At 36.5% G+C, this 12,167-nt stretch overlaps 1 protein-coding gene across 1 annotated transcript; it reads left to right on the forward strand.

Moving 5' to 3' along the window:
* Positions 1-283: 283 nt before the first annotated feature.
* On the forward strand, positions 284-822 carry LOC114654143 (calmodulin-alpha-like; the record flags this gene model as incomplete). The annotated part of the gene is made up of 1 exon (XM_028804559.2): positions 284-822. A coding segment is annotated over one exon (453 nt), but the record flags the coding sequence as incomplete, so codon positions are not given.
* Positions 823-12,167: the final 11,345 nt, after the last annotated feature.

Consider the following 12,167-nt stretch of genomic DNA (forward strand, 5'->3'; position numbering starts at 1 on the left):
TTAAGCTATTTCAGATCACTCCACTTTTTTAGTAGTTTTCTCAGTAGGTCACACTGAGGAGACGAATAAACACTTTATCGATACTTTCTAAGTGTTATGATGACTCAAAGAAGTGTATGTTAAGGTCTCATTATATAAACTCACAGTAAATGAGTAATACAGGTACCTAAACTAAAGAGTTACCCCAGATTCTTTTCATATGTAGCTCCTAGTTGGTGGAACGAGCTGCCCACCTCCATCCAAACTGCTGAGTCTCTCAATGTGTTTAAGAAGCAATTGAAAACATGAACAATGTATATTTTTACACAGCACAAACACTATAGCTGACCAGTTAACAGAAGAACAAATTGCTGAGTTCAAAGAGGCCTTTCCCCTTTTCGAGAAGGATGGAGATGGCACTATTACCACAAAAGAGCTGGGTACGGTGATGAGATCACTTATGCAGAATCCAACTGAAGTTGAACTACACGATATGATCAATGAGGTGGATGCTGATGGAAATGGAACAATTGATTTCCCGGAGTTTCTCACGATGATGGCAAGAAAAATGAAAGACACAGATAGTGAAGAAGAAATTAGGGAAGCTTTCAGAGTCTTTGACAAGGATGGAAATGGCTACATTAGTGCAGCAGAGCTGCACCACGTCATCACCAATTTGGGGGAGAAGCTAACAGATGAAGAAGTGGATGAAATGATCAGAGAAGCAGATATAGATGGTGATGGACAGGTCAACTAGGAAGAGTTTGTACAGATGAGGACTGCAAAGGGAAATGGCTTCAAACTGTCCCCAGATTGCACTGTAAAAATTAAAAAAAAAGAAAACCTTGCTATTCTGTGAATATCTGTCAAATTGTTAATTGATTGTTTTTGTTACATTTTCTTTATAGCTTTTCACTTGTGGTGATCAACTTTTATAACCAGTCCTACTACACTTGTTCAAAGCCATTTCTAGACTGATGTTACTTGATTATGTTTACCTCCTTTGTAAGGCGCTTTGGATAAAAGCCTCTGTGAAGCACATAAATATAAATGTAAATAAACAATATCCTTATGACATGTTTAGGTGGGGGCAACAAAACTCTTTGAATGTATCAGAACATTTTATTTTTAATCAAGTCAAATCAAATTGATGAAATCCAGTTATTTTAATTAAGAGATTTATTCAGTTCAATCATAAAGCATGGGGAACAGTATTGGGTCAGGTTCACAATGAATTTGATAGGCTATACCAATTTGAAAGTATTTGAATATATTCTAATATATAGATTTTCAAGTTTTTTTCAGGAAGTTGTTTTACTTTCTCATATATGAAGTATAGGGAAAGTATTGTAATCATCCAAAAATTCGATTTCGAGATTTTGATGAATCTCAACATTTTAGACCTCTCTGAATCCAATTTACCTTCTCGTTGGGAAAGTATTGTAATTGTCCAAAAATTCGACATTTAGATTTTAATGAATCTCGACATTTTAGACCTCTCTGAGTCCGATTTACCTTCTTGTAGGGAAAGTATTGTAATAGTCCAAAAATTCAATTTCGAGATTTTGATGAATCTCGAAAAAATGGTCCAAAAATACCATTTTTTAAATTATGTCTGTGTGTCTGTCATTGTGTGTGTATGTAAACACAATAACTTGAGTACGCTTTCAGTCAGGTCAACCAAATTTTGCAAATAAGTATTAGGTACAAAGTGTAGATTTCAATCAACTTTTGAGCTATTTCCGCTAGCCGGAAGTGATACTTTTTTATTTATGCAGCTGCAGTCAGATTTATTCAACTTTACTTTTATAATAATTGTTCAATATATTATTATTTTGATTTGATTTGTTGTTGATGGTTCTTTAATGAACATAATATAAAAATATAACCATTGTCTTGCGGTTTACTCCTCCAATATCCATCCCCATATATGAGTATGTGAGAAAGTCTATGGGAGAACACTCCCAATTTTTTTTTTGGTTTGTTGTTGTTTTTATTTTTTAGTACAGGGTCCCAGTTGTGTGATCTTAATAAAATCAACGTGATGTCTAATTATGGTGTCTCCCTATCCATCCTGCCATTTTCTGAAACCACCTTTTTCATTACATGTCACTGTCAGCTAAAGTATTTGCTTGCAACAGGCTGAAGACTGATGCCAGTCCACCCCAGAGCACACTCGGGCACACTAGCAGTGACGACTATAATCAAGGTACAAAATATGGGAGCATCCAGGACCCCTAATTTACTGTTCAGACCTCATGAAAGCATCAGAATTAAATTTGTGGAAGAGCTCTAAAAATAAATTTTTAAAAACAAGTTAAATAAATCGCTCAATGTCCATGACTTGGGTTTGCAAGAAAATATGCTCAAATACAAATTCCCTAAAAGGTCTGACTTTTTTCAGTCTGTGTTACTCTCAAAATAGTGTGCTTATGCCATGTGTGCTCATAACTAAATCGGTGAGTTCTTTGCTCATAAACTTGGGATTTAATTTGAAAAAATAAAACAGAACACAAAAATGTCCCAAACAAAGAAATGTCAATGGAAATTTTGCTACTCTTAAAGTGAGCATCAGCACTGCTATGGGAGGTGAGTTGACAGAAGTGTGTTTGTGGCATAGAAAGTGTCAGCTGTCAGTGGTGGTGAGGCTTTCTCTGTGTTTGATGCAATTTGTTTGTCTATGATTTTTTAACTTAAGTGGTGGAATTCTGTACAGTTCATAAAATATGTCACAGTACCAGAGTAAGAGTCCAGTATTCAGCCAACACTAGAGTGCTAATGGGAATGTCTGTTTACCTTGGAGTATTTCTTACACAAACACAATAAATAATGTTCTGATCTTCAAATAAGTCTTTTGTGAATTCAAGGACTCTACAGTCCTTTCAAACAGGAGTGTCTGTAAGGGTGGATTAATTTGAAGATATGGCCAATGGCAGACCAGGGTTAACGATTTTCATCCGGGTCATCGACCCCGAGTTGTGGAGATAATAGACAGACACGAGACTTCCCTGGTTTCTCCTGACATCCCCATCCTGTAATCTTTTTATGTCAGCTCTTGTAGACACAGTTTTCGAGAGCACCAAAACCTCCGTTTACGTTTTACAAATAGTACTTGGGATAAGATCTATACCCTCAACTCTTTGATGGGACAAACAGCTACACAAAATGGATGAGCGGATTTAAAGAAAATTGTTAATTTTTCATTACAATATATTTTAATTAAAATGCATTCAGTTAAAATTTTTTTACAATGTCTCCATTGTATGTAAAATTAGACTGTTTGAAAAAATAGAATAAGAACTGTAATCATATGTAGCTAGTTAAACATTATTTTCTCTTTGACATCATTCAAGAATAGTCTGCACTTGGTTTTTCAATTCCTAAAAGGCATAAGCAAGTGTAACTTGTATAGACCTTAACTGATTGTGTAAGCAAAAAATATTATGGCTTGAAGCGTTTTTCCGACTATAAAGATTTTACCTTTACTATGTGGATGGTACAGTATTTACGGTACATTTTGATGATTAGGATACACTTTGAAGTCACTCTTTCTCAATTTCATCAAAATTAAACCCTGCAAAAATGGCTGTTGGCTGTAGATGGGATCAGCCAAACTCTGTTTTCCAGCTGGCAATCAGAATCCTTCGAAAAGAGCACACTCAAGTGTATCAAACATAAAGCAGATTATTGAAATAAAGTATTTGAATGAGTTGCTTAATCGGTGTAAGGTTAGTACCGAGGAGTTTTCTGTCAATGCAAGAGTACACTTGTATGGATAACTGCACTAATACAAAGCTTAGCATATGCAACTCAGAGATACTAAAAATTAAGGAATGCTTTATTTGGAAAAAAGCTCAAGTAGCATTATTCTGATATTCTGGATGAATAGTGTTTTTCTTTTATGTCAATCTATCTATTCATTTTTTTAAACACTTTTATTTAATTTTTAATTATATTATAGTAACATTAAAACTAAAAATGACCTATCAAGAAAACTTTAATTTAGCATATTAATGTTGAATAATTCAAGATATTTTTGTGGAAATGCAGTATATTCTCTATGTATGGTCCTTTAGTATACTGTAGATGTAAAAATTAACAATTTAACAAAGTGAATGAATGAGCTTTAACTTACTTAATTTTGATACAAATAGAAAAAAGTGAAACATGACATATTTTATTTGTATTTTTTGTACAATGAAAACAACAACTCTCCAAAGCATTTCTTTTTCTAGATTGCAAACATTTTTAACAAATATTTTGATATCTATTATATTTAACCTTTATACTCATGAGAATAGGTGACAGACATTTAGCAGCATGAAGAGCATAAGAAAAAAGAGCCATCAAAATAAAATTTTTCTCTAGAACAATAAAGCAGTGACTTTATCAGGGGCAAACAATTGTTCATTGTTAGAAGGGACTTGTATTGACTTCTCCGATGGTATTTCTAGTGCTAATGAATCTGAGGGATTAGAAAAGGATGAACACAACAGTGCTTTTCTTTTGATTAGATTCACCAGCAGAATGTTTATTTTTAAGCCTTTACTCAGGAAACGAAAAAGGGTGCATACATTAAAATATACATTTAAATGTGAATCCAGTACTTGAAAATACATATTAGCTGTAAAAGAAGTGAGTCTATCAGCTTATAAGAGCAGGTCTGATTTGTACTTTTGCTAGTAAAGGGTTAATGGAGAGAAGGTGTTTATATTTACCCTGAAAGCTGAGTTTCTGAAAAATGTGTATTTATGTTAAGTGGCAACTCTAAATTATCTCTGTATAAATGTGCCACTGAGTAGGCTCATCAATGGACTGGAGCCTTACCTGAAGTTGTTTGTTGCCTTAAGGCCCAAAGTTGCTGGGACAGGCTCTTGTTCTCATGTTTTGATTAAATGGGCTTGAGAATGTTACCTTATGTTTCATATATTACATTTAAGCAAGAGGATGGAGCCTATCCCTGCAGCACTGAGATCAAGTTAGGGTGGATTACAGGGAACCCCTCTATCCATTATTGAACCTGCTTAAGACAGTTTGTGTTTTCAGGGGCCTTGACTCTAGCGATGCAGGACCCAGCCTTGGATCATGTGTAAGTCCATTATGTATGCCTTATGCTTAGATCCTCCAGTCAACCTAACCTGCATATCTTTGGGATATGAGAAAGAACTGGAAAGCCTGGAGAAAACCCACAAAGATTTAGAGAAAACATGCAAACTCCACACAGACAGTGACCAGCTTTGAAACTGAACTCAGGACTCAGAACATTAGAACATTAGAATATTAGAACAATCTAGACGAGAACCGGCCATTCATCTCAACAAAGTTCGTCAGTCCTATCCACTTCCCTGCCCTCCAAAATAACATCAAGTCAAGTTTTGAAAATCCGTAATGTCCCACTGTTAACCACATTACCTTTTTTTTTTATTATTATACTTTATTAATCCTGAAGAAAATTACTTTGTTTTTCGCATACCCCTTGGGGTCAGAGCACAGGGTCAGCCATTGTAGAGCGCCCCTGGAGCAATTGAAGGTTAAGGGTCTTGCTCAAGGGCCCAGCAGAGTAGCGTCTCTTTTGGCAGTGATGGGGATTCGAACCGGCAACAGATCCTTAGCCTCAGGGCCACCACTCCGCCTGATAACTCCACTTGGTAACTTATTTCATGTTTCTATGGTTGTTTGAAGAAAAACGTCCCAATGTTTGTGCAAAATGTACCCTTAACAAGGTCCCAATGGTGTCCCCATGTTCTTGATGAACATACTTTAAAATAACAGTGTTGATCCACTGTACTAATTCTCTTCATAATTTTAAACACTTTAATCATGTCTCCTCTTAATTCTTCTTTTGCTTAAACTGAAAAGGCTCAGCTCTTTTAATCTTTCCTCAAAATTCAATCCCTGTAGTCCTGGAATCTGCCTAGTCACTCTTCTCTGGACTATTTCTAGTGCTGCTATGTCCTTTTCGTAGCCTGGAGACCAAAACTGCACACAGTACTCCAGATGAGGCCTCACCAGTAGGGTATAAAGCTTGAGCATCACCTCCTTGGACTTGTACTCTACCGATTGTGCTATATAATCTAACATTGTGTTAGCCTTCTTAATAGTTTCTTAAAATTGTCTGACAGTTGATAGTGACAAGTCTACTACGACTCCTAAAATCTTCTTTTAAGGTATGATTTCGATTTTCAGACAACCCATTGTGCACTCAAACCTAATATTTTTACTTCCTATGTGTAATGTCTCGATGCATGCCCAATAATCCAGGTAAGGAAATTCTAGAAAGTTGATTCAGTTCACCCCGTGACCCTGTGTTCGGATTCAGCGGGTTGGAAAATGGATGGATGGATGATTCAGTTCATCTGGACATAGTTCTTTTCCAGGGAGATATGTTACATCACTCATCCAAGTGACTTCCTCAGTCTCAAGGAAGACTGAGGAAGTCACTTGGATGAGTGATGTAACGTATCTCCCTGGAAAAGAACTATGTCCAGATGATCCTATGTGTAATACTTTACATTTACTTACATTAAATTTCATTTGCCACAAATCTGCCCAAGCCTATATGCTGTGGAAGTCTCAACAAATTCTAGATTATCTGCCATCTCACCTGTCTTGGTATCATCTGCAAACTTAACCAGCTTGTTACTTATATTCCTATCTAAATCATTTATATATATTAAAAATAGCAGCGGCCCTAGCACTGACCCCTGTGGAACACCACTCTTAACATCGGCCAGTTCTGATGAGGTTCCTCGCACCATCACCCTCTGCTTCCTGTGTCTGAGCCAATTCTGCACCCATCTAAAAACATCACCCTGAACTCCCTCTTCTTTTAATTTGATGCTCAACCTCTCATGTGCCACCTTATCAAATGCTTTCTGAAAGTCAAGATAAATAATATCATAATCTCCACTTTGATCATACCCATTTGTTGCTTTCTCATAGAATTCCAGCATGTTGACTGTTTCCTTTAATAAGTTGTTCAGTTAGTTTACCTGTGATGCATGTTAAGCTTACTGGCAGATAGTTGCTTGGATCACGACTGACCACTTCACCACAATGCCATACCTTTAAATAATATTTCCTGTATATTTTGACTTTAAGCAAAGTTGATACACCATAAATATTTACTTGTGACTTTCTCAAAATGCAATACCTAAAGAAAAATATTAATAGTAAAATTTCTGAGATAATCACATTTCTAATACTTTTTTCCAATTTTAAAACTTCTGCTTATTTTTATATTTTTATTATGAGAAAGATGGATACAACATTAGCTTTATTTATATAGTATGTGCTCCTTTACAATTGCATGACATATGCATACAGCATAATAGTACTTAAACATAATTTAAATGTAGTCAGGCAGTGACTCAGTTCAGTGTGTTTTCAGTTTTATAGGGAATAAAAAACATATATTAGAAATGAAAGAACATTAAATGGCATGGTGGCTCTCTGGTCCATAAACAGGCATATGTCCACTAGCCAGCCCCATTGAAACCGTAATAAACATTAGCTTTATTTATATAGTATGTGCTCCTTTACAATTGCATGACATATGCATACAGCATAATAGTACTTAAACATAATTTAAATGTAGTCAGGCAGTGACTCAGTTCAGTGTGTTTTCAGTTTTATAGGAAATAAAAAACATATATTAGAAATGAAAGAACATTAAATGGCATGGTGGCTCTCTGGTCCGTAAACAGGCATATGTCCACTAGCCAGCCCCATTGAAACCATAAGAATGAAGGCTTTGTGTAAGGATGGGTGACTGTCAAGGTCGATCAAATCATTCTTTCTTGCACTAAAATTACCTTTGGGATTGCCTGTTTCTAGTCTGAGGTTGCACAGAGACTGATGCAGGCAGCACTTTTTTTCCTTTGAGATCCAGTTTTCAAAATGTCGCTGAGTTACCCAACAGTGTCAAGAGACAGTAGGTATATATGTGCTAAATATCAAGGTCAATGCTTTATTTATTATGCTCCTTGCCAGATTCATCTACCATTTTTATCAAGGTAATTTTATAGCTGACAAAGTTCTGTGACCAATACTTTTGGGATGTGACTTTTCATAATATTTAAAGGAAGTATTTCTTTATACCAATACAAGAAAAACAGATAACATACAATTGTATTATACTAGTAGGTCACAGAATAAATCTGTGAAGAGCACAATGCACAAGATGCTATGATGTTTTTTTTAATATATTTCAAATATACTGTATATAATGCATACTAAAGCATAAAAAATAGGAATTGCATGAAAAAGTCAATATTAGTCAAAACACTACTATTTTATGTTCCTCTGAACTAAATTGTTGTAATGATGCCCCCTGCAGATTTAAACTGTGCCTGGTACAGGTTTATTTTTTTTACAGTAACTTCCCTAAAGGATCAAGATTTAGGTCAGAAATAGCACCACTTAAATTGGAAACAGATCCTTACCTAACTCTAAATATGTATAAAAGAGTCTGCTTATTATAAAAATAGCAAAATACGGAAATGAAAGATGGTCATTTTTCATCACTCCCTGGCAATACAAACATCAGTATTCCCTTGATGACAATTTGGCATGAAATCAAAAGTGTAGCTATGCCCCAGCCATTGTCATAAACTCTTTTTTAAACTCAGTCATTCACCCTTGTGAATAACCCATTCAAAATAAACAAGAGGGTGTTCCTTTACTACATTTAAAATTCTGGAGAATTGTTTTAGGTGATATCCCATTCAGGCAAATTATATACAAAATGAAAGAATTTGATGGTACAGCCTTCATTTTTAGTTTTTGGTGATCCCAAATCAAATAATACTTTCAGATTCTTAAGAGTGCATTGACCTTTCATCAAGCATACATGTCTTACATATCTTAGTAGCCGTGAAGTAATAAATTATTGAAAAAATCCTGAATTCATTTACCCATTGTCATCCATGTAGTTCTCTCACACCATGAGAACAAGGATAGCTCTGTGAAAATGGGCAGAGTGGTGGCTCTGAGGCTAAGGATCTGTGCTGGTATCCAGAAGGTTGCCGGTTCGAATCCCTGTCACTGCCAAAAGAGATCCTACTCTGCTGGGCCCTTGAGCAAGATCCTTAACTTGTAATTGCTCCAGGGGCGCTGTACAATGGCTGACCCTGCGCTCTGACCCCAAGGGGTATGCGAAAACTAACAAATTCCTAATACAAGAAATTGTATAAGGCAAAATAAAGAACAAAAAAAAAGGTATTTAATGATTACAGCTCTGCATTAAATAAAGTGATAACTATCAAAACTGACAGACAAGCTCTTCATCCTTGGTCTGCCATCTGTAATTGGATTCTGGACTTTCTAACAGGTAGTCTGTGTGATGGTGCAAGCCAGCTCCACACTCTCATAGTCTCTTGATCCCACAACTGTCAGTAACTTAACCAGGATAAGCTAGGCAAATAAGAATGTACATAGCAGGGGGAAGGTATAAAAGTGCCATAGTACTTTAATTATAAAGAAAAACAAATTCAAAACAGTGTCCACAGGTGCAACACTCAAAAGTTCAATAAATAAATAAAAAAGTGAAATCCACATGTTTAAAAACGAGAAACCCATTGCTCGCTTCATTAATAGCCGTGGTCTTCATCACCTGACCCTTGTCTCAGCTGCCTCACATGGCTCTGGTCAGACCGTCTGGGATCGGTCACCCTCCCATCATCCTTCACACACCTGCAGTGGTACCTCAGTTTCCTGGGGAGGACTCCATCATGCTTGCACCTGTTCTACACAAATAATCAGTAGGGTGAACCAGCCCCTGGAACGCCACCCCATCGCTCCTTTGCAGAACCCATGATCGTGCTGCCTTTCCCCCACTAGCTGTTGGGCCCGCCACATCTCGCCACCCGATGTTGTTCTCTCCACACACTGTTTCCCTTCTCTCTCCCCATTTTTTTTTTCTCTCTCCTTTCTGTACCGTACTGGCTCCTTTTATATTGACGCTCTCAGTGGGTCCCAGGTGTGCATGTACCGCTCCCTCCGAGGAGCTAATGAGACGCCTGCACTGGCACTTGCCTTCCCAATTCAGCAGGCACACCATCCCCATCGGTTCCTGGAGCGAAGCACAATCGCGCATCCGATTAGAGCCAGCAGTTTGTCTGTGGTGATGCCCTACACTACACTAAAACCAAGAAAAGTATTAAAACAAACCAGTTCATAAAACAAAGCCTGCAAAATCTGGACATTAAAAGAATAAGAACTCTAAAACAGACATTAAAACAATTAATGAATAAGTCAGTCCATTAAAAAGTTAAAAGTTCTTAAAAATCCTCTTCCAGCTTGGGTCCATGGAATCTTTTTTAAAAAGTCAGGCACTTATCCCACTTGCTGTTTATCTTCAAGTTTCGCTCCCCACTGCCTCGGCTCATCCCACTGCTACCACCATTTGTGATGGTGTAAGTTGGCTCCACTCTCCTTACTGCTTACAGGAGCATCTTGATCCCACAAATGTCAGTAACAATCTGGGCAAATGAGGATGTATATAGCTAAGGGTAGGTATAAAAGTGTCATAGTGCGTTTATTTAAAAAAAAAAAAAAAATCAAAACAATGTTCACAGGTGCAATACTCAAAAGTTCAAAATAAACACAAAAATGAAATCCATGTGTTTAAAAAAACGAGAAACAAAATATCAGGAACAACACAGCCACTTGGTCCTTGGTGTACAGTCAGATGAGCCCAGTACACTCTGAATTGGGAACCATATTTCCAAAATACATATTTTAAATACAGGGACCCCTCACAGACTGTGTGCTAAGCCCCCTGCTTTATATCCTCATCAGTGACTGTATTCTTTCCCAGTATCATCAGATTTATTGATGGACTGATTACCCAGAGAGATGAGATCGCCTGCAGGAGTGAGGTGGTAAATCTGGTAATGTGTTGACAACATTCTCTCCTTAAATGTTAATAAAACATGCAGACCTATGAAAATGAACAGAGCAGCACACACACCCACATAAATAGATGAGGCAGATGTGGAAAGAGTGAAAACCTTAACATTTTTTGGTATTTATATTAGTGTGGATCTTACCTGATCCCCTTACATTATTCTTCTGGTAAAGACCTCTCAACAGTGTTTGTATTCCCTGAGAAAACTAAAGATATTTGGCATACCAGCCAGAATCCTTGGTTGTTTTTATAGGGGTACTTTTGACACCATTCTTACCAATGCCAACACAGTCTGGTTTGGTAACTGTTTTGCACAGGACTGCAAAGCTCTGCAAGCGGGTGGTCAGGACTTCCCAAGCCATTTCAGGAAGAGCTCTTCCTTCTCTACATGACAATTACCACGCCAGACTCATCAGAAGGGCTCACAGCATTATAAAGAACAGCAGTTTATTCACATACCCACCATCAGGCAGACACTATAGGAATGTAAAATCAAGGACTACAAGACAACAGAGCAGTTTTTATAATCAGGCAATTAGAACTGTGAATGATTCCCATCCATTTCCTCTTCTCCTCACAATATCTGAGTTTATTGGCACATAACTCCAGCTAGTAATTTAAATTTTTCTCTTCACCTTTTGAATTATGATATCCTCATTACAATTTTTGTTGGATTATATGTTTCAATATTGCCAACTGATTTATATGTTTAAATAATATGCTAACATTGCACTGCTGTATTTATTGTGGAAATTTATTTTTCTTATCTATTGGCCATTGGTTATTGACTATTAGCACATTAATTTTATTGTATTATGTTTAATATGTGCATACTGGTGACAGGAAGAGCACAGAGAGTAAGAATTTTATTATACAGCATGTTTATTGCGCATATGACAATAAATTGTCATCTTATTATTCATCTCATGAAAGAATCCGATTAATGCATTTTGCATTCTTTTTAAATTTACTTCCTTTTTAGTCATTCTAGTGTGTATTTAGGCCATAGTCTGTCTATCTATCTATCTATCTATCTATCTATCTATCTATCTATCTATCTATCTATCTATCTATCTATCTATCTATCTATCTATCTATCTATCTATCTATCTATCTATCTATCTATCTATCTATCTCATTACTTTAGACATAACATAGTAACTAGTCCTAGATTGATAACCAGTACTTTTCAGGGCACACTAATGCACACATCCAATTTCATTAAACAGGCCACAGGTTAAAGTCATCAGTTAACCTAATACTCATCTTTGGGGCTTGT

The sequence above is a fragment of the Erpetoichthys calabaricus genome, chromosome 7 (genome assembly GCF_900747795.2).
Source record: "Erpetoichthys calabaricus chromosome 7, fErpCal1.3, whole genome shotgun sequence".
Classification (NCBI taxonomy): Eukaryota; Metazoa; Chordata; class Cladistia; order Polypteriformes; family Polypteridae; genus Erpetoichthys; species Erpetoichthys calabaricus.